We start from the raw sequence: 23,957 nt of genomic DNA on the forward strand, positions 1-23,957 counted from the left end.
CGTGACCCTGTCTTTAAAGTATTGAGAAATAAATAAGAAACCCTCTACAAGTTGTGTCTCAGAAGTCATCTCATTACACGTGTAGTGATTCAAGCACAACCCGAAATACTCATCCGACATTATGGACCACGTGTGCACGACAATCAGGAAGTTAAACAAGCCATCTCTAATTTACTTAAAGGGCTTGAAAGGAGATTGGTTAGAGGTAGGAAATTGAAGGGATTGGAGGTAGAAATACAAAATGGACGGTTGGAAACCATTAGGGAAAGTAGGTGATTGGTTGATGGCAAAGCAGAAGGTCAAGGACTCTTTTGGAAAGGGACTTGAGGGATATATACAGGTGAAGTGAGAGAGTTAGGGACACTTTGAGGAAAGGAAATTCTTGTAGAAATAAAAAACTATTATTGAAGACTACTGTGTGGGGTGTAACTAGACATGTATGCTGGCGTCATGATTCGCATTTGGCAAATTATCCACAAATGATTGAATTGAAAAAATACACAGAGTAACATCACTCCCTAGTGGCAGAATAATGCTAATTTTCAAGGACCACCTTATGTGCACCTTGTAACACAGGATACAAGCTATTGTTGGCATCCTCCCTGGTGATAACTGCTATAGATATTTGAGATCAGATGCAATGTAAGTGATTTGGAATTACTCTTTGGTTCTTTCGGTAAAGTCACGTAGAAATAAAATGAATAAAATAATAGAGTACGACGTTGCGATTGCAACACAAGCAACCGTCATCAGGTAGAACTAAATTTGAGAGAGAGACAAAACACAGACACGGAGACAAACAGAGAGACACACAAGCAGTGAGAGACAACACAGACACACAGAGAGAAACACACACAACATATACACAGAGACCAAATGCCTCTGTGTTGAGGCCTTAAATAGAGAGAGAGGGGAGGGGGCAGAGAGAGAGGTGGGTCTGCTGGAGCAGCTGCTGGAGCAGATAAATTAGCATGTCAATGAATCCACCCTGAAGCGACTGAGTGAAAGAAGATCGAATGGCCCTATGATTGCCTGGTACATTTTAGAGAGAAATAGTTTGAGAAAACAAAATTTAACAAATCTTTTGGAAATGTAATGTAATGCAACACAGAGAGTCGGCTAACACACAGTTAGCGTATAGCCTGGTTGATTATGATCTCCAAAAATTGCTAAAATTAGAATTTAAGTGTGAAATTTGACAGACACACAGAGAGATGTGTGGAAATCCACCCCGAAGCAGCCAGGGCAGAGAAAGAGCGAATGGACTTATGAGAGCCCGAGAGAAATAGGTTGTTTGAGAAAAACAAACTTAAAACATTTCTCTCTCTAAATTTTACCAGGCTATCATCGGGCCATTCGATCTTCTTCCCCTCGGTCGCTTCGGGTGGATTCATTGACATGCTAATTTATCTGCTCCAGCAACTGCCCCCACAGACCCACTTCTCTCTCTGCCTAATCCCCCCCTCTCTCTCTATTTAAGGCCTCGACACAGAGGCATTGGGTCTCTGTGTCTATGTTGTGTCTCTGTGTCCGTGTTGTCTCTCTCTGTTTGTGTGTCTGTCCGTGTCTCCATGTCTTTGTTATGTCTCTCTCTCAAATTTAGTTCTACCTGATGACGGTTGGTTGTTGCAATCGAAACGTCGTACTCTATTATTTTATTTCTCTGTGACTTTACCGAAAGAACCAAAGAGTAATTCCTGCAGTCACGAAAGCTTCAAATCAAGTTTGATTAGAATTGCGGAGTCAAGCACAATATACGTGCACATCCACATCCGCATACACATGACTCACTTTAAAATATGCGCACATGAGGTCGCGTTCCCTGTTGAATTCTTCATTTTTCGGGGAATTGCTCCTGCGGACCTGGAAGCACTTCTCCATGTACTGGTCGGGAGTCCATGACTTCCCGTCCCATTCCAGCTTCAGCGCGCAGTCCCGCACACACACAACCAGGGATGGCAAGTGGCTTTCCATGACACTTGGTTTTTCGTCTTCAGGAGAAATCTGGGATCGCACGTGCTCTGACATGTTCTTCACGTAGCTGGAGGGGTAGCAGAGTTAAGGGCTCTGCGTTCAATGCCTCCCTCAAAGATATAGAGAGACTGATCTCACAATACTCTCCTCCACACACATCTCTTACCTCTCCCTCTGTCCTCACTTTCCACTATGCACTATCCTACATCTCGCCTCTCATATTACTCTACCCTCCACGCACTCTCCTACCTCTCCCCTCGGATCTCACTCTACTCTCATCTACACGCTCCCCTACCTCTCCTTGCTCGCCTAACTCTACTCCCCTCCACGCCTCCACACACTCTGCTCAAGCAACGAAGACTTTCTGTCGATTGCCTGAAGTTAGTATTCCTGGAGTACAAGTTTTCTCATTCTCCTCTACTGCCCCCAGTCTGAAGCTCCCCATCTATCAACTCCCTGCCTCTGCTCAAGTCCAGCCTCACCGCATTTTTTTTTTCTCTGCCTATGTCTGACTCTCTCTCACCACATCAAGTTTATTCATTCACGCTACTGCCATAACATTGTCTTAACTGCCCCTCTCGCCTATAGCATGCCCATGCCAATCAATAAATCTATATTTATATACTGCCTTTTCCATCACAATCACTTGAAAAATGTTGCACGAAACAGATATGACATTGTTCGTGTACAAAACTACTTAAACATCATATTCAACATCACCTAAATATTCATAATAAAGGTTTTTGGGTTAGATCGCGTTATTTAAAAATGTGTCAACCCTCCACCACCTGACACGGCCAAACAGTTGAAAATGTGGCACGTTTACAAAGGACAAATAATTCACTACTTTAGCCCACTTGTGTGTTGAAGAGTGAATCAACCTAATTTAAAATTTGAGTATGCCGTTTCGCTGGTAATTACATCCAGCATCATCGGGCAATTTGCCAGAATGGTGAGCAGCAGCAGGGTGACGTCATCATTTAATTCATTCAGGTGCAGTGATTTGAGGCGAAGAGGGGGAGGGTATTGTAATTATATGATAGATTGGTAATCATTCAATTGTTATTCATTGGTATTTGTTTCCCTTATAAGGAATTGTAATTGTATTATATATTTAATTTAATAATACGTTGTCTGGTCACATGGTATAGATGCACTTAATAATTTTCTAAATCATCTCAATGCACAAAACCCGGCCATCCAGTTCACCATGGAAATGGAGGTGAATAACAGACTCCCGTTCCTAGATATTTTGCTGGGACATGGTCTAAATGGCAAAATAACACACAGCGTTTACCGAAAGCAAACGCACACTGATGTGTATCTGAATGTAGATTCACATCATCACCCAGCTCAAGACACTCATACATCGGGCTAAAACAGTGTCAGATGGTGAAAGTCTAGTGTGAGAGATTAACCATGTTAAAGAAGCACTAAGACAGAATGGCTATAATAACGATCAAATAAACCGAGCACTGAATGCCAAATCACGAACGCAAAGCAACACTGCTGAAAGCGATAAGATTGTTCAAACAATTAAAATACCATATATATCAGGAGTAACTGACAAATTAGCCCGTGTTTTGCAAAAGCAAAACATTAACGTAAGATTTGGGACAGTAAACAAAATTCAAAAACTGGTATCTGGCACTAAATAGGAATTGTCTAAATTATCAACAGAAGGTGTATATCGGATTAATTGTGTATGTAGCAGATGCTATATTGGACAGACGGGACTTAACATCAGCGTAAGACTAAAAGAACATCAAAGAAATATTAAATTATCTCAAACACAACTATCGGCAGTGGCAGAGCATGCTTGTCAACAAGGACACTCAATTGATTTTGATAACGTTGAAGTGTTGTGTAAAACTAATTATTACTGGCCAAGACTAATTAGAGAATCCATTGAAATTGAGAGAAATACAAATAACTTTAATCGCTCTGACAGCTACAGGCTTAGTACGGCCTGGAAGCGTATTATTAAATAAAATATATAATACAATTAGAATTCCTTAAAAGGAAAACACATACCAATTAATAACAATTGAATGATTACCAATCTATTATATAATTACAATACCCTCCCCCTCTCTGCCTCAAATCACTGCACCTGAATGAATTAAATGTTGACGTCACCCTGCTGCTGCTCTATTTAAGACCGGGAGCAAGAGGAGAGCCTCACCATTCTGGCAAATTGCCCGATGAAGCTGGATCTAATAACGGGCGAAACGGCGTACTCAAACTTTAAATGATGTTGATTCTTTCTTCAACATACCGGTGGGCTAAAGAAGTGAATAATTTCGTCATTTTGTAAACGTGACACATTTTCTACTGTTTGGCCGTGTCGGGTGGAGGGTTACGACACATTTATAAATAACGTGATCTAACGCAAAACATTCATTATGAATAATATTGGTCGCGAAAGCCTACGTGTTAAAATCACCTATATAATTATAAAAAAACATTGATAGGTTCAAAAACAGTAATAGCAACATTGTAAAGAACAGTATGATAAGATGCGACTAAATGCATCACAGACAAAGGAAGTGTGTAAAAAATTAACCCGTAAAAACAAAGTTTTTCACTATAAATCCTTTATATGCGTGTTCAATGGGTCACAACCCAGCCCACATTGGTCTTTGAAACGGGCGGCTAGAGTCCTCTCGTCCTCTGGCTTGAGATGGCTGCCACCTATGGGTCGGATAATTGTCTGGCACCATTAAGCAATTGGTAATTCAATATAATTTTTTTTTCCTAAAAAGTGTAAAATTTTGGAAAAAATGTATCACGAAAATAAATTGTCACGCACAACGAGTCTGTGTGCAAAATGTCAGCTCGATTGGATCACGGGAAGTGGGTTAAAAAACGACTGAAAGAATTGCACGGTCGTAAGCGCGCAAGCAAGTGAACATAATATAAAGGATTAAAAAAATTAACCCGTAAAAACAAAGTTTTTCACTATAAATCCTTTATATGTGTGGCGGCTAGAGTCCTCTCGTCCTCTGGCTTGAGATGGCTAACACCTATGGGTCAGATGATTGCCTGTCACCATTAAGCAATTAGTAATTCAATATAAAAAAAAACATTTCCTAAAAAGTGTAACATTATGGAAAAAAATGTTCACGAAAATAAGTTGTCACGCACAACGAGTCTGTGTGCAAAATCTCAGCTCGATTGGATCACGGGAAGTGGGTTAAAAACTACTGAAAGATTTTCACGGTTGTAAGCGCGCAAGCAAGTGAACTTAATATAAAGGATTTAAAAATACTTAAAATAAACAGTAACATCCGGCTACCATGAGAGATTCGTACATGAGGCCATCCACATATACAAATGTAATAAACCTCCCTCCCCCCAAACCCAGCTTAAATATACGCTCCAAGTTTGGTGGTGTTTCATTCTTCACCTGAGGACGGCTGCTTGCGTTGTGGCCGAAACGTCGTGAGAATTATTTTATTATGTTTTATTTTTATTATTTTATTACTTCCCTTCTACGTGACTTTACCGAAAGAACCAAGAAGAGTAATAAACCCTGTTGAGACAACGTTGGGAATTCAGAAATCTTTATTAAGTTTCGTCCACAGCTCTCACTACATCAGTTCCTCTACTCCTGTTGCTCCTTTACGCTGTTGGCAGAGAGAGAGAGAGGGACTGCCGCGGCCCGCCACGTGGCAGGCTCCGGACCACGGCACCAGCGTGGCTTCCCCCTTCGTTCCTTTCCACTCTGACCACGTGCTGTCCTTCTCCGCCCTTTTAATCCCTGGCCCACGTGATGCCCCGCAGCCAATCCTCAGCCACATCCCTGGAACTTTCCAGAAGCCACTGTACAGCCCCAGGGCCACGCCCCTAACTTGACTCCCCATTGGTTGCGGGCTGAAGCCAGCAGAGCCAATCCTCCTCCTCCAGGTGTAGCCTTCACATTACATCAGGGCCACGCCCCTGGCTCGACTCCCCATTGGTTGTGGGCTGAGGCCGGCAGAGCCCATCATCCAGGTGTAACCTCACATTACATCACCCCCCCCCCCCCCCCGTGTAAAAAGTCAGCCGTCTCGGCTGAGAAAATGGCGATGCAGCAACCCCTGATACTAACATTTAGGGTGCCAATGACGCGTAACGAGGAAAGGTTTTTAGGGCACGGAACAATGTGCAATGTAGGAGCAACACAACATTAGGGCGCCAACCAAAGCGCGGCATAATAGAAAGGGGTTACAGGCACAACATGGCAATGGCGTTAACGAAATGGGAGTGACTTCGAACGCGTGCGCGACGCCGGTCCTTCTCCTCCCATGGAGCGTGGTCATCTCGCCGACTGCTCAGTAGGAGGGGGCAGCGGAGAAGGACCGGGTTCGGCGTCCTCCGTGGATGGAACGGGTCTCATCGGAGGCTGCTCGTCAGGGGACTCGACACTCTTCAAGGCCTGTGTGTCTGCGAGGGGTAGAACACGTCCCCGCTGGGGGTCAATTGGTGAGGCAAGTGGCACGTCAGGCAAATCAGACCCCGGCAGGTCAGCAAGTGGGGATGAAGGGCCAGTGCGTGGTTCGAAATAAGGTTTCAGATGCGACGAGTGCACATACCAATGGTGCACACCGTACTGGATGCGAATATTTTGGGGATTCCGGATTTCTATTAGTCTAACAGGTCCTCGCCAAGGCCTGTGCAGTTTCGGGGACGTGCCCACAGGCACCTGAGGACAATGGAGCCACGCCGCGTCGCCCACTGTCCAAGGCATGTCACGTCACGACCGACGCGCGTATCTCTTGTTCTGTGCCTGTGTACGGGTCGTTCCACTCCTGGCAGCTTTCCGCACCTCCGTAACACATCGAAGTGAGTCACGGACGTGGTCAGGTAAGGAAGGGGAGGGTTCCTTTACAGCTGTACCCAGTTGCACATCAATCGGAGGCACGTTTTCCCGCCCATACATAAGAAAAAATGGCAAATACCCCGTGGACGCGTGCGGGACCATGCGGTACGCAGACAGAATGCCAGGTATGTGCAAGTCCCAGTCGGTCTGCTTTTCGCGCACCGTGTGACAAAGCATGGCCGAAATGGTATGGTTAAATCGTTCCACCATTCCATCCATCTGTGGGTGGTAAGGGGAAGTGCGGATTTTCTTCGTACCCAAAGAAGCGCATACGTTCCGGAGAAATTTAGAAGAGAAGTTACGGCCTTGATCCGTGAGTAATTTCTCAGGAGCCCCTTTATCCATCACGTATCCATTCAGGAAAGCATCGGTGATAGATGCAGCAGATTGGTCGGGTAGGGGCCAGGCCATAGGCCAAAGAGAAAAATATTCCACCCCGACCAAGAGGTACTTATTACCCCTAGCCGATGGGGGAAATGGGCTGAGGATATCTAGAGCAACCAGCTCATTAATACGAGATACCTCGATAGATTGCAAGGGCGGAACATAATTTTGACGTGGCGGTTTCCGCCTCGCACAATCTTGGCATGCCTGGATAGTCCTGGTGATATCCGCCATCATATCCGGCCAAAAGAAATCCTGCTGCATCGTGAGCAATGTCTTCTGCATGCCGAGATGCATCAACTTGTTGGCGTGCAGCACGCGAATAAGATCATGGCGAAGGGATGGCACAAGAAGGCGTGAACGGTCCGACAAGCTGTCTGTGCACATTAGCAACCCTTCCCGGTCAGTAAATAACTTCGATTTCCCGCCCGACAAGTGAGATCTCGGCTTTCCGAGCAGATCCCGCAGTGGAGTCAACGAGGCATTCGCCCTTTGTTCATGCAGCCACACCGAGTGCGGCAAATGCAGCGTGCCATCGGCCCCAACGGGTGTACACTGGCCGTCATCTTTTGGCATCGCACCCATAACCGGACAGGGCGGGGTGGGCGGCGCTGCGCAGTGATGTGTACCCGTCAAACAGGTGCAGGGAGGGTTCAAGGGCAATCTGGAAAGAGCGTCTGCATTGCCGTGGTGGGTACCTTTACGGTATGTGATATCAAAAGAAAATTCCTGCAACAATTCGAACCATCGAGCGAATTGTCCGGACGGTTGTTCCAATTTTAGTGAGTATTGCAAGGCAGCATGGTCAGTGCGCACGAGGAATTTTCTACCCTACAGGTACTGGCGAACAAAATGGACGATCGCCAGAAACTCCCGACGAGTGACGCAATAGTGCGTTTCGGCAGGAGACAAAACCCTGCTGCCATATGCCACCACTCGTTCAACACCGTCCTTCCGTTGAGACAAAACAGCACCGATGCCGGTGTCGCTAGCATCTGTGTCCAAGATGAACGGTTGCAAAAAATCGGGGTAGTCGAGTGTCGGCGCGGTGGCCAATCGATCCCGGAGAGACTGGAAAGCTAGTTCCTATTCCGGACCCCATTTTAATCTCTGATTCTTTCCAATCAGGACATGCAGAGGCTTTGCCAGCGTCGCGAAATTCTTAACAAACCGGTGATAATAGTATGCGAAGCCTATGAACCGTTACACGTCACCCATGGAAGTGGGTGTCGGCCACTCACGAACACATGACGTCTTGTGAGGGTCAGTGGACACACCGCTAGAGCTGATGATGTGTCCGAGGTAACGGACAGAACGTTGCAACAATTGGCATTTTTTCGGTTTAAATTTGAGCTCGGCAGATCGCATTCTTTGAAAGACAGCCTCCAGCCGTTGAAGGTGTTCTTCGAAGGTGTGACTGAATACAATAACGTCATCCAAATATATGAGGCACGTCTCCCACTGTAGCCCTGCTAGTACCAACTCCAGCGCAGCATTCAAGCCCATGGATAGGCGGTTAAATTCAAACAAGCCCTGCGGCGTGCGAAATGTCGTTTTCGGCTTCGACGCATCATCGAGGGGGAGTTGCCAAAAACCCGAAGAGAGGTCGAGTGTAGAAACAAAATTTGCCCCCGACAAGGCATCCAATGAATCGTCCATCCGTGGCAGGGGGTACACATCTACCACGGATATCTTATTTAACCGGCGAAAGTCAACACAAAACCTCATCCCGCCATCGTTCTTTTTAACCAACACTACCGGCGCGCCCCAAGGACTGTTGGACGGCGAAATGATGTCGGCCGCCAACATGTTGTCCACCGTGCCACGCACGTGTTCCCTTTCCGCAGGGCTCATGCGGTGAGGATGCATACAAATCGCTCTTGCCGTACCGGTGTCAATATGGTGTGACAAGAGCGAGGTATGGCCCAAATCAAAGTCATCTTTACTGAAGACGTCGGCGTATTTCGATAGTAGTGAACGCAATGCGTTCCGCTGCACGGAGGACAAAGACGTATTCTCACAGCACAATTTGGCGATCCATCGATCATCCAAATAAGTGGCCTGAGACACGCCAGCAGCCATTACTCTCGGTTGGTCCCCATCAAGGCTAGTGAAGTCGGTAGTGGCATGGGCCAATACCGCACCAGCCGGAACGACTACTCGTTCCGGGCCCCCATTCAACACTTGTAAGAACAGGGCTTGCCCAGCCCGAACGATAGTTTGAGCCGCTACAAGGGAGAAGGCCTTAGCCACTGAGTTCGACGGGGACAGTAACACACCCACCGCCCCAGCCGCGGTCTCCAACCACTTCCAGTAACGCAGCGGGATGAGCATCTGTGTACCCAGGGGTATCTCCTACTGCCCCCTGGCATTTCTAAACAACCCTGATCAACAAGGATTTTAACAGGCATTCGACAAAGAAAATTGGTGCCCAACAAACATGGAACTGCCAACGATCGTGAAATAAGAACCGCCCCCGACGCGGCAAAATTCCATATGGCAATATGGACATCTACCTGTCCTGTGATACCCATGCCCCCCCCCCATTAGCGGCAATGCATGCGTCGTTAGCCGGTTGGACCCGTGACGCAGGGATGGATAATAGATGAAAAATTACATACGAAATGATGGTTGCCGACGCACCGGTGTCCACCAAAACACGCACGTCTATCCCTTGAATAGTGCCCGGTACTGTGGAGGACCCCGATGCGGCTGCAACCACCCTTCGAGCCAATTTTTTTCACTGAGTAACCGTGTGCGGTACCGAATCAGCATGCCGACAATTAACATCTGGTAAGCCTTTGGGGGTGCGAGTGGATGCCTGAGGTGTTTGGACCTGCCGGGTGCCCGATGCGTGCTGACTTGCGCGAGAATGATGTCGATCCGCGTCCGATGGAGGAGATGGAGGAAGGCCCAACGGGAGCTGCGGAAGTCGGAACCGGCGCCGACAATCACGGCCACACTTGAAGCATGTGGCAGCCGCCCGACGGTCGGTCGCCTCGGCCCCCTCTTGTGACCGTCCGACCCCGTCGCGCTGCGTGTCTTGCCGGCGTTGCGGGGTCCAGCGAGGAGCAGCAGCCACCAAATCGTTATCGCTGGACTCGTCCAGGATGTGCACGACGTGACGCGGAGTCCATCTCAGCTGTTCACCATCCTTCTTGGGGTCCCCCATCCATGCCGCCATTTGGTCCCAACGTCTCAAATTGAATTTGGCGTCTAAACATCGCGTCGCCCAACGAGACGTCAGCGGCACATGGCCACACACCGGCAGTGAGATGTTCAACTCCTGCGATAGTTCAATCATTCTTGCAAGAATATGAGGGTCCAGGAGATAAGTGGAGGACTCGGGGTAGGCGGCCATAGTGAGCGCTAATAGTGCACCACGGTACGCCAGAGGTGTTTCTTTTGGCCCTCGATGTCGCTGCATACATTTTCTGTGAGCAGCCTTTGGTGGCTCGTAAAATTCTGCCATTTTAGCGAAGGCGTCCTTTAGCGTCTTCTTCCTACTCGCCGGGATGGAGCGTTAAACGGCCAAGGACACGTCATCCAACAGCGTAGGTAGAGCCTCCAGTGCCTCGGACTCCGTCCACCGCACCGATCGAATAGCGGATTCTAATCTCCACGTAAATGTGCTCTAGTCGCCTCCGGCGACGAATTCTTTAATATGAGAGAGGCGATGGCTGTGGCCACCGTCGGAGTCCTTGGGCATGCCTGTTCCCGCCACCCGCGCACCACGCGGCTCAGCCAAGATGGCGGCCTCCTCCTCCGCAGCAGGTGTAATGGCGGTCACAGCCCCCCGTTGGAGGTCAAGGTCGTCCGCACTCGGATGCGTCTCACGAGGCCGACCCAGGGCGGCAAATGACGCGACCACCATGACGAGATTGAGCATCACCGCACGGAGAGACTCGATCTGTTCCGCCACTCAACGTCACCCTTCGTCCACAGCTGGAGACGCCTCCGCACCGGCATGTCATTTTGGCGCGGCGTCGGGGAGAGCAGCAGTCGGCGGCAGTGGTTACGTTGCGCCCAGCAGCTCGTCCTCGTCGGCATCGTCGCCCTCTTCCAACGGCGGGTTCGGTGGGTTCCTCTTTTTGAGGTGCTTGGACATCTTGGATGATGGTCCAAACGGTCTCAAAATTTACTTCTGACTCCAATGTAATAAACCCCGTTGAGACGTCGGGAATTCAGAATTCTTTATTAAGTTTCGTCCACAGCTCTCACTACATCCGTTCCTCTACTCCTGTTGCTCCTTCACGCTGTTGGCAGACAGTGTGAGAGGGAGAGAGAGGGATTGCCACGGCCCGCCACGTGGCAGGCTCCTGACCATGGCACCAGCGTGGCTTCCCCCTTCATTCCTTTCCACTCTGACCACGTGCTGTCCTTCTCCGCCACTTTTAATCCCTGGCCCACGTGATGCCCCGCAGCCAATCCTCAGCCACATCCCTGGAACTTTCCAGAAGCCACTGTACAGCCCCAGGGCCACGCCCCTAACTTGACTCCCCATTGGTTGCGGGCTGAAGCCAGCAGAGCCAATCCTCCTCCTCCAGGTGTAGCCTTCACATTACATCAGGGCCACGCCCCTGGCTCGACTCCCCATTGGTTGTGGGCTGAGGCTGGCAGAGCCCATCATTATCATCCAGGTGTAACCTCACATTACACAAACACAGACAATTTCAACCGAGAAGATGGACTCTGGCTCAGCAATCATTGGAAGGACGTGATAAACCATTTCGGGTCTTAACTGATTGTATTCACGTTTTCTCCTCACGAAATGGAGTCTTTGCTCCGCTGCAAGTCTCTTGCGACCACTCCCATTGACATATTTCGTTGCTTCCTCTTAGTACCTTTCACGCGACGGTCAATGAGATGGTGTATAGCAGATTGTATAATAATAAATAGTATAACAGTGTAATGTCTAATACAGTAGAACCTCTGGTCACGACCATTTTTTTAAGATTTTTAAGCACAAACATAGTTAATTATGCCATAGAATTCACAGTGTAATAGTAAACTAAATGTAAAAACATTGAATAACACCGAGAAAACCTTGAACAATAGAGAAAACTAACATTGCCGCGTCACGGTTTAGAATCGTTCAACAAGATGATTGTTTCGTCTGCTATATCAGTCGGTCGATTCTGAGAGAGAGAATATTCGTATGAGCAATTCATGTTTCTATTGAAAGTTAACAGTAATATTTGGGTACAGTATTGTTTTTGGAAGCATTCACCGTAATATCGTATGAACGTTTACTTCACCGCATCATCGTATGAATGATGCGAGAAGAGAATAACGGGTTCTTATGTTAGCGATTTACGTACTCAGCGCTTTCGCTCTCTAAATTACAGCTTGAATGAGGGGGGAGGGATATGACTACACTCACAAAATTAATATCTTACTAGGAATTTTATATAACAAAAGTTATATATAACTGTTACGCTTTGTGTTGTTTGTTGTTGTAAACAAACAACAGTAAATTTGGCGCTTACAAAAAAAATGGCGCGGAAGGGGAATCGGCCGCGGCCGTGTTTGATCGTCACCCGAGTTTGTGTTCGTGACCAGATTAAAAAATGTTGTGAATTTTTTGGTCGTAACCCGATTTGGTCGTGGTCAGAAGCGTTCGTGATCAGAGGTTCTACTGTATAATGTATAAGGTAATATATAGTATCGTAATTGTATAGTGAAGCAGTGTGGTATACAGTAGGGTGTGTAGAATACTACATAGTGTAATATTACAATGTATAATCTAAGGCAGGGGTCGGCAACCTGCGGCTCCGGAGCCGCATGCGGCTCTTTTGAACCTTGACCGCGGCTCCGGGGCGGATGCTAGCGAGGGGAGGAGGCGCACTGTGACACCTGCTCTGGCGTTGCCGCTGCTGACAGGTCGCCGCTCCGCTCCACACTGCCCGCCCGGTGACAGGCAATAACGTTGCCGTTGCTTTGTCACATGTTTGGAAGAAGTAAAAACCTTCCTGGGCAGCAAAGAGCTCACCTTTGCTGAGCTGGAACAGCCAGAGTGGCTGGAAAAATTACATTTTATGGTAGACATGACAGCACATCTAAACACGCTAAATACAACCCTTCAGGGGAAAGGAGGCACAGCCCTGCACATGCTGGAGGAGGTTTTGGCATTCGAGCGCAAGTTGACAGTGTTTGTCAAAGATTTACAGAGAGGTACACTGTCTCACTTTCCCTCTTTGAGAGAGTTCAAACAAAGTCATGATACGATAAATTTGGAATATTTCAAGTCTGCAATCACCACAATGCAAAGTTCGTTTGGGAAACGATTCTGTGAGTTCAGAGAGGAAAAAACGACATTATCCTTCCCTGTCACTCCCCTGGCGATCGATCCATCCCTATTGAATATGACTGCATTTGCAGGTGTAAGTCAACCTGATCTTGAGATGGAACTGGCCGATATAGCCGACAAAGATATATGGGTGTCCAAGTTCAAATGCTTGACCGCTACTCTTGAGGATGTTGCCCGTCAGAAGGCCATTCTGGCTCAGAATCATAAATGGAGTGATATTGAAAACCTTCCCAAACAGGACAAACTTGTATTCGAAACATGGAATGCCATCCCCAACACTTATATAAACATGAAAAAGTATGCATTTGGAGTCCTGTCGATCTTCGGCTCCACATATGTATGTGAGCAGGTCTTCTCCAACATGAACTATATTAAAAACAAACATCGATCACGCCTCACAGATGACAGCTTGCAAGCATGTGTGAAAATGAAGGTGACGTCTTACAGCCCTGATGTGCAGTCACTGTGCACTGAGGTTCAGGAGCAAAAATCCCATTAACCAGGTAATTTAGCTATTAATTTGCAAAAATATATTTTACATTGTTAAGTGAAAAAGTCCTTTTTTTATTCAGATTGACAGCTGACTGCACGATCCTGTATATAGCAATAAGGTAAGAAACAATATATGCAGTGTTATATTTGTTTTAATAGTTGCAATGGTTTTGCGGCTCCCAGTTTATTTTTTCCTTCGGAAACGGGTCCAAGTGGCTCTTTATGTCTTAAAGGTTGCAGACCCCTGGTCTAAGGTAGTTGGTATAGTAACGCAGTGTATAATTCATGGTATAGTAACGCAGTGTATAATTCAATTTTGGGTTTATCTATGGCAGTGTATAGTACGGGGTATATCCGTGTGATGTAAGAAAAAAGTTTAGCTGGAGGCATATTATTACATATTTTTGCGACATTATAGTGTAATGTATGACTTACTGTTAGTAGCTCAGCTTATTGGAGAGTATATTGAGTATATTGATTACATTGATGTATTTTATATTGTAGTTTTTTATCAATTCACTATATGGTAGTCATTATGTAGTGTAGCGTATACCCAGTTACTTAATGTTAATAGCTCCGATTATTAGATAGTATATTGAGCACATTGATTATATTGATGTAGTTTATATATTTTTTTTCACATCGGTTTATTATATGGTAGTAGGGCATTTGCAGTTCTTTAGAAACTCCTCCTTTTTTGCCCACACAATGCACGAGCTTGATACACGGTGATTAGGCTGTTGCAGATCCTTACGATTAAAATTTCCCTCCATTTATTACTGCTAATCCTAATTCCTCCCTTTATCACTGCTAATCCTACATGATACACTAGCATAATATGACTTTGAGACCCCCCCACCACCTACACATTCCACAAGGAGTGACTAATCCCATATCTGCATTTTTCATCAATTCCGGTGTTGATATATAAACTCATTTATCAAGGCGCTCTCCTCCCCCCGAACCAGCTTAAATATTCACTGCCAAGCTTGGCGGTGTTCATTGGGACACTGTCTTTCCGACAGCTCTGTTTTTTCACCTGAGGACGGCTGCTTGTGTTGTGGCCGAAACGTCGTGAGAATTTTTATTTTATGTTTATTTTTATTATTGTATTATTTCCCTTCTACGTGACTATGCCCTGTTTTCCAAAAATTAATATTACAAATAATTAGGCAAAAAAATTGTTTTTTTTATATCTATATATATTTGTATTAAATAATGAAAACAGCCCCTACTCCTCACAAGCACACCATGAATCTGTGAAACGGGGAGGGCCATTAAACGGTAAGACTTCAGAGCACAGAGAGGTCAGAGACATCCAGATGGACAAAAGGTCGATGGCCTAACCTTCCCAAGACGTCTGGAGATGCACGGATAACGTGCAGAGCAGAGAAAAACAACTATTGCAACTCGCGTTTTCTTTAACGTTTTCCTTAACGAAAAGTAGAAACTTAACAAAAAGAATCAACCAGCCTACAATAGGGGCTTTATATTAGTAATTCCCTTATTTTACTCGTATTCACCGCATATATATTATTTTGTATTGTATGTTTCTATCTACATGACCTTATCAAAAACTAAAGAAAACGAATTCCAGCTGTCAAGAAAGCGTAAGTGGAAACTTAGTTACACTTAACCTCAGGACATTAAAATATAACTCAAAATAAAACACCAATCCCTGGAGACAAACGCATAACCAAACTTGGAAAAGCCCTCAAAATAATGATGTAACGAGGATCATTACGAATATTCATTAAACATAGACCGAATAATAACCACGATATACTAAGACCGAGGGAACTCATAAGAAATATCAAGAATAAATGTAACACACAGGACCACATAAATGTATTGCAAAAATCTCCTCGGCCACTTTTGTCTCCCCAAGATTCGGCGCGAAAACAGATGGCAGCCATACACCCAGGGAGGGCGTCTGTTTTCTTGTTGTTTGTTTTCCTCTCGCGCAGAGAGGAGAGGGTGTTCACGTTTTTGAGTTTAAGCACAAACGCGCAGAAGTCTGTGAGCAGTCTGGTTCGAGTCGCGCTCAGTCTCGGGACTCGGCTTGCGACGCAGAGTTGCGAGGGAAGCTCGCAAGGGAGTTGGGGCGGGTCGTGCCTCGAGAGAGATGGAACGAGGAGGGGTCGTTCGAGTCGCAGAAATCTGAGTTCAGCCTGGGTCGAGGCTGGGTTTCAGCTGTGCTCCGGCTGGCGGAGCGTCGTGAGGGAGCAAACACCGATACCAATGGCCGGTGTCGCTTCTCGCAGAACGAAGTGGTGAGGTGTGGTTAAATGCGAGTGAAGCTTGCGAAATTCCAGCTATCATTCTCGTGAGAGAACCTGAACCAACGAAACCCCTGAAGTGAGGGTGGGAGAGGCATCAGCGAGTACCCGCGTGAAGCTGGTAGCTGCACGCCAAGGGAGAAAGAGTGTCAGCACTGACGACCTGCGGATGAGCTGCGAGCGCTATTGGGCACCGCCGAAGGCGAGTATCGTGCCGACTCAACAATCATCCAGCAGTGGAGAAGACTGGCGCTGCCACCAAGAGAGAGAGAGAGCGCCATCAAATGCGCCGTGTGTTTGATACACACACACACCGACCAACACCCAGTGAGAACAGACAAGACGTCCAGCAGCGACAACGGAATCATCGCGCACCACGACGGCGAGCATCGTGCCGACTCGTCATCCAGCGGTGGAGGAGCTGCGCGCTATCTGACGACGGAATCATCGCGCACCACGACGGCGAACATCGTGCCAACGCCGCTCAATCTAGCAGCGGAGAGAGAGCGCACGAGCAGCACGACCCGGGCGTCACCGAGCGTCGTGCCGACTCGTCATCCAGCTGCGGAGGAACGGCGCTATCCGACGACGGAATCATCGCGCGCCACGACGGCGAGCGTCGTGCCGACGCCGCTCAATCTAGCAGTGGAGAGAGAAAGCAGGACGGGCTCGCTGCGGCCACGCCCAAGCGAGAAGTAAACTCTGAAGAGCTGGTTGTATCCCCTCCCCCACCCCACAAGCTCCGACACAGCGCCCTGCCTCTGCTTAAAATATAAATTTTACAAGGGGACAACGCACACACAACACGCACACGAATAATACTTTCAAAAAGTTATCTTTGTGTTTCAAAAAGGGTTGCCATTTCAAGGTGGTGCGTTCAATATCAACTGATCGTGCAAAGCAGTTGCTGCCGTCGGGTTACATGAATAAGAAATGTTTTAGTCATTTATTTTCGTTAATTGCATAATCTTGCCGATGAATCTATTGACGTATACTTTTGCCTTTGCATATTAGAGTGTTTGTTTAGAATAAAAATTGTTAACACAGAAGTATCTCGAGTGTTTCTTTCCAAGTCCATGCAAAACTGTCTTATTCATAAGAACTGTATCCTGCGATGAGATATGAATTTGGAGACCTAACATAACATAAACACACTAAGATAATCAGTAAATGTTTAATCAAAGATAATCGTTTTATCCCGATTGATACAACTCTGGATAACGAAGCTAAGCCTAATGATCATAACTGCACACATTAACATAATCGCAAGCATTCGCATAAATTACTACGATTATTTATGTGATTATCATAATGTATGCAGATAATTACACACATTAGCATAATTCATGTGATTTATGCATTTTTCCAATTTGTATTCAATTTAATTTTTATCAAAATTTCATAATCCGGCATATACAACACCGAAAGAACCAAGAAGAAGAGTAACATAATAATTATGAATCATCATGAGGTCCAAAAGCTGAGCAAAACCATGTTCTGGTATTAATTTCTCCCACTGCATCAGCATCACACTCAACAGCTTACCATCACATCATGAGCATGAGGGGAGGACAGTCCTCTACTCGGGGCAGGAAACTGCCAAACAACAGGGCGTGGTTCTTCTTCTGAACAAAAAAATGAAGGGGGCGTGGGAGCGTGGCGGTGAGGTGTAGGAAGCTGTAAGCCCCAGGCTACTTTGGGCTCGCCTTCCCATCAACCGGAGACGAGGAGTGGTGGTCGTGGTTACTTATGCCCCCACCAAAGGCGAACATCAGTGGAGGGATGCAGGCAAAGCCGATGAGTCAGATGCCTTCTATGACCTCCTGTCACAGGTGCTGGCTAAAGTGGCCACTCGGGATAGAGTCATCTTGTTGGGTGACTTCAATGCTCGAGTTGGTCATGATGCTGGCAACTGGTTTGGAGTGATTGGAGAGCATGGGCCAGATCAGCTCAATAACAACGGTAGGAGGCTGCTACATTTTTGTGCAGCCCATGGGCTTGTAATTACCAACACGCTGTTCCGGCATCGGCGCATCCACACAACATCATGGATACAAGCAAGAACATCTACTGCACTACATAGTGACAGACCAGCAGATGCGAGCCCATGTCCTTGACACCAGGACCTACCGTGGAGCTGATCTGCCCTCTGACCATCGACTAGTCATCTATAAGATGTGCCTGCCATTCTTCCACTCCGGTGCTGGGTGTAACCCCAGGACCCCATTACAACCTAAAGTGGCCGGGTCTCAGTTAGCTGATGAAAGTTGCAAGTGAGAATTTCATCATCGCTTGCGGCTGGGGTTGGCATCGTCCCACACTCCTCCTGATGTCGAGGGTAAATGGGCGAGGTTTAGGACTGTGACTCATGCAGCTGCAATGGCTGCTTTGGGTACGCGGTCCAGACCTCCCCAGAGACCCTGTCTGACAGAGGAGGTGTTCAGGATAGTTGAGAAAAAGCGACAGGCCCACTCTCATCGGCTACAGCATCCCACGTCAGAGAATGAAGAGGCTTACAGCAGCCTTCGCTCGGAGGTTCGGAGAGCCGTAAAGTGCTGCAAGCATGGGTGGTGGTCGCGGGTTGCTGAGGAGTCTGCCTCATTGGCCCACTATCACAAATCACTATTTAACTCCATCAAAAAAGTAACCTGCAGCGCCACACCTATTACCATCATTAGGGGGGGAAACGGTGATACAATCTCCGACCCCCAGGAACAGGTTTGCAGATTTGCTGAGCATTTCTGTGAGGTCCTGGGGGAGGGGAAATCCCTCAGCCAGGAAAACATCATGGCACAAAGTAGGGATGACCCTTCTGAGGCTGCGGTGCCTCAAATATTGGAAGAAGTCACCCCCTGTGAGTGGCTGGCTGAGGTGCCATCTGTTGAGGAAGTACTGAAGGCGATCCGGAGTCTGAGACCAGGAAAGGCACTGGGCAGAGATGATCTCCCAAGCGAAATGCTGAGGGAGGGTGCGTTTGTGCACAGACTGCCCTATATGATATAACAACAGTCTGGACCACTGGACGGGTTCCGCAGGATTGGAAGGATGCCCTGGTGGTCCCCCTCTTTAAGAAGGGGGACCGCACAGACTGTAACAACTACAGGGGCATCTCACTCCTCAGTGTGCCTGGAAAGGTCCTGGCAAGAATTATTCAACATTGCCTTACTAGGCACGCTGAGGAGAGGCTTGCGGAGCCCCAATGCGGTTTCAGGAAAGGGCGGTCCTGCACAGATGCCATATTTTCTGTCCGTCTGCTACAGCAGAGGTGTAGGGAATTTCAACAAGACCTACATCTCTCCTTTATTGACCTGGTCAAGGCCTATGATACCATCAGTAGGCCTGGGCCCTGGGTTGTTCTTCGTGCTTTTGGAGTTCCTGACCCTCTGCTCACAATCATTAAGGGCCTTCATGATGGTGAGCGGCCCCGCGTCAAACTACATGATGATTCATAATGAGTCAGAGCCATTCCCTGTACACCTTGGGGTGCGACAGGAATGTCCTCTGGCTCCCATATTATTTAACATCTATTTTGACCTCATAGCTCGTGAAGCCTTCAATAGCTGTACCATGGGAATTTCCATTTTGTATAGATATAATGGGAGGCTGATTGATGCCCGGGTGCAGTCAAGGGATGACTCCCTATTGGTCAACCACGACCATCGGACACTCCACCCACACAACTCCCAATCGGTGATGGGGCAGTTGTGGAGAGAGTGGAGAGTTTCCCATACCTGGGCAGTGTGCTTATGACCGGCTCCAGTTTAACAGCAGAGGTCTCACTCCGAATCAGTCGAGTGGCAATATCTTTTCATCGGTTGCGTAACGCTGTGTGGAAGCTACCTGGTCTGTCGCTCCGCACGAAGCTCCAGGTCTTCTCGGCCAGTCATTCCCTCCCTTCTCTACGCTTGCGAAACGTGGACCCCCCTAATGGAGCATCTTCCCCGGTGGATTGTGTGAGGAGGTAATAAATCCTTGAAAAATCTGGGCAAAGTCCGATCGGTGAGCTCCTCCGGCAGGCAAGGCTGCGTTGGCTGGGTCATGTAGCCCGAATGCCCAGCCACCGCATGCCGAAATAGCTTTTTTTCTGCCGGATCGAGGGGGCTAAATGGGCTAGAGAAGAAATGGAGTGATGTGGGACAGGAGGACGTGGAGCTGAGTGGACTTGCCGATGACTGGTACCAGCGGTGTCAAGATCGGCCTCTGTGGAGGAGGCTCGTGAAGGACGCTACTGGGCAGTTGGAGGCAGTTGCCCTTCTACAACAACGGAGGGCGGAGGAGTGACGCTCACAACAACGAGCGAAGCGCCGGGTGGTAAAGCACAGCAAGTTGGCACAGTAGGGGGCACAAGTGGTGCATCAGCCAGTCATCTCTGTCATCTCAGTCAGTCAACCCGTGCACCTGGGTCTGCCCCGTGACCTCCTGCCAGCGGGCGTTCGACACTTCACGTGACCTCAAGGTGCACAATGCCTGGCACAAGCGTCGTGGTGACGTCACTGCCACTTCATGGCAAATGGCGGTTGTTGTGTGTTGTCAGTCTCTGTGCATTTCTGTGGGTCTCTGTATGCATCTATCAGTCTGTGTGTGTATTTAGGTCTCAATGCTAGTTAAGGGGAGTCAAATAAAAAATATATAAATCTTAGATTCCTTCCGGAATGCAGCCGGGTTAAATTTTCACTCCGACCAAGGCATTCTGGGTCGTTCAGCTGATAAGCTGATTCTGGTCTACTCATTATTAGAAAGACCAGACTATGCAGCAAGGCTCCGCGATTGTGGAATATCCCTTCCTTGGTCCATTAAGGAATCTGAGTCTATAACACTTTTAGATCACATTTTTACAAACTCACCTGTTTTTTTACAACAGATTTTCTCCAAAACGTAAGCTTCATGCAAATGCACTTTTAGGTCTTGCATGACTTGCACTGAGAGACAACCGCAAGTAGTATTATTGTTAAATGTTATTCAGAAGAGTAATTCCTCCCTTAAGGTGGTGTTTTCCTTAATGAGGACCTTTTGAGGAATGCATCTACTGCATTAAATGAGGGGTTCGTGTACCTTGCTTCATATACAATACAATGATTGTTGACTATTATATCAGACGACGTATGGTAGAAATCGACATATCAGCGCAACACTGCTTTAAATCTCCCCAGCCATTCAGGTCACCCAAAAGTGCGTTGGAAACGTTAACCCCACAGTGTCACGCAGACGTCAGCATGGACATGGTGAAGGATACCGCAGCTGCTCCAGGCTCGTGTTATCCAGAGTCTTCTCGGTGTTGTAGACAAGCACATTGCACAGCAGCACGGTCATGATGAACAGCCAGATGTCGTGTTCCTCATTGGCCTGCGCGTGAGAAATAGGAGCTGTTTAAATCTGACACCCGTCAACTTATGAAGCCCATTGGGTTTTTGTTTTTAATCAAACAATACAATTGTATCGGTATTGCTTTTAAAACTAAGTTTGAATTCGTTTATGCATCTGCTCTGCCTTTCTGTCCATCTACTTTGTCCGTATGTCTTCGAAACTGGCATGATAACCTTCGTAAAGACGTCTCATGATTAATATGACATTGTATACAGTTGCGTTGATATAAGGGATTTATCTGATAGACAACTGCGACCATTATCAAAAAGGTCCAAAAAAACGGTTAGCCTTATAATCCCATGCAGATGATGTAACACACCGTGCATGAATGTCACAACATCGCGTGTTATATGGCATCAACTTCATCCAGCTCAAAACGCTGTTATGTACTAACATTAACCGTGGTAAATCCACTGCTGGATGAAGACCCAACGTTGCTATCATATCTCACACGATTGCAAAAGTAACAATCCATCTAGCACCTTTCATGTTAGCTGATTACATTTCTATATCTCCTCAGTGTAGGTCCTCTCAGATGCATTCATTGGCCGTCACGCAATCGCTATTCTAGCCGGGACATATCCTGCCCAATTACTATTGTTAAACGTGTTAATGATGAAATTAACCTGCATTTTTTATACTTCTGAGGACAAATGCATATTAGGAACCGTTATAAAATCCATGAATTAAATGTGTTGTTATTTTTCCACAATGTTATAGTTCAAAACTAACCTATACATTTTATTTTATTTTACCAGGTAAGGCCCATTGAGCTATATAGCTCTTTTTCAGAAGCGACCTGGCCACAAATGATTGCTCGATGAAGTGACTTATCATGTGGAAATGTATAGCAGCCACATAGGTTCTAAATTGTGGATGGAAAACCGGAGACCCTGGAGAAAAATCCACGTTACCACGAGGAGAGAGACATGCAATCTAAAAATATACAGCAGGCATCAGGGTCGGGATCGAATACACGATCTCCTGTACCAGGCGAGGTGGTTAACATCTCGCCACCGTGGTGCCCTAATGCTACACGTGGTCCTGCACTGGCTGTTTTCCAAGCCCAGCTAGACCTGCGATATACTGGCCTCAGGATAAATTTTAATGACTCAGGGGCAGGGGCGGGGCAAATTACACTTTACTAGTGTAATATCGTTGAAGACTCTTGGACGCCGGGGTTGAGGCACACGTATTTATTCCGCGTTAGTTGGCACAACCACGGACATACAACATTGGAGGGGGTATCGGCCCCCTCACCCGAGTAGCTGGGGATACACTTGCTAGCTATCTCTGACCTACCTCCTAGTCCTCCACTAACGGGTTAGGGGAGGCTATCTGGCCCGACACTGGTAAGTCGGGCTTACGGTACCCGGAGTCCCAGAGCACTGGCTCTGGCTCTCGGGATCACGCCGCTGGCTCGGTCCTGTGCGGCCCTGATAAGGGCGCGACCTAGGGGAGTCCAGGGCTCTATCTAGACGATCTTCGGTCTTCACTGGTTTAGCTTTAACATTGTTCCCCAAGCTCTCCGGCTCATCCCCTTTTATACCAAAACCCCCCGCTGAGGGGTGGGGCCCCGGGGGATCACAACTCCGGGTCAGCCCCCCAGGCTGCCCGGTGCGGACGTCGTTGAGAGCACCTCCCCGTGCACTCACAAAGCCCCGCCCACTGTGTTTGTTTCTCGTGTGATCCCATGTATACAGCCCCTCCGTAAAACCCCTACATCAGTGTAATGTGAGGATATATCCGGGTTGCTGATGGATCACACCTCGTTACGATGATTGGCTCTGCCGGTCCTGGCCAATAGCCAATGGGGGGAAGTCTAGGGGCGTGGCCCTGACGTAATGGGAAGATGACATCTGTAAGTAGAGGATTGGTTCTGCTGGCTTTAGCCACAGCCAATGGGGGGACGAGTCAGGGTCGTGGTCCCGGGAACGTACGATGGAGTCTAGAAGATTCCATAGAGGTTAACCAGGATTGGTGGAAAGGTACCACGTGATCAGGGTATTAAAAGGGGTGGAGACGGACAACACGTGGTCAGATCTGGAACGAACGGAGGGTGAGGCCACGCTGGAGCGGGGTCCAGGCTGCCACGTGGCCGCGCGTGTCTCTCTCTCTCTATCCCTCTCACGCTGTCTGTCAGCAGCGTGAAGGAGTGTTGTAAAAGAAAGACAAATAAAGACCGGATTCCAGAAGTCGCTTCCACGATTTTTATTACACTAGCATGTGATGTCAGCAAGTACACTGGGAGAACAGTGCCACTCCCACGTCATCTAAATGTGAATCGACT

At 47.4% G+C, this 23,957-nt stretch overlaps 1 protein-coding gene across 1 annotated transcript in view; it reads right to left on the bottom strand.

Moving 5' to 3' along the window:
• LOC144952959 (guanylate-binding protein 1-like) overlaps positions 1-23,957 on the bottom strand; it is a 126,189-nt gene that overhangs the window by 28,814 nt on the left and 73,418 nt on the right. Inside the window, exons 13-14 of the mRNA XM_078883446.1 lie at positions 21,537-21,646; positions 1,792-2,041 (exon numbers count right to left, since the gene is read on the bottom strand). Coding sequence (XP_078739572.1) covers positions 1,792-2,041; positions 21,537-21,646 — 360 coding nt within the window. The remainder of the gene's footprint in view (positions 1-1,791; positions 2,042-21,536; positions 21,647-23,957) is intronic.

Source organism: Lampetra fluviatilis, chromosome 71 (assembly GCF_964198595.1).
Source record: "Lampetra fluviatilis chromosome 71, kcLamFluv1.1, whole genome shotgun sequence".
Taxonomy (NCBI): domain Eukaryota; kingdom Metazoa; phylum Chordata; class Hyperoartia; order Petromyzontiformes; family Petromyzontidae; genus Lampetra; species Lampetra fluviatilis.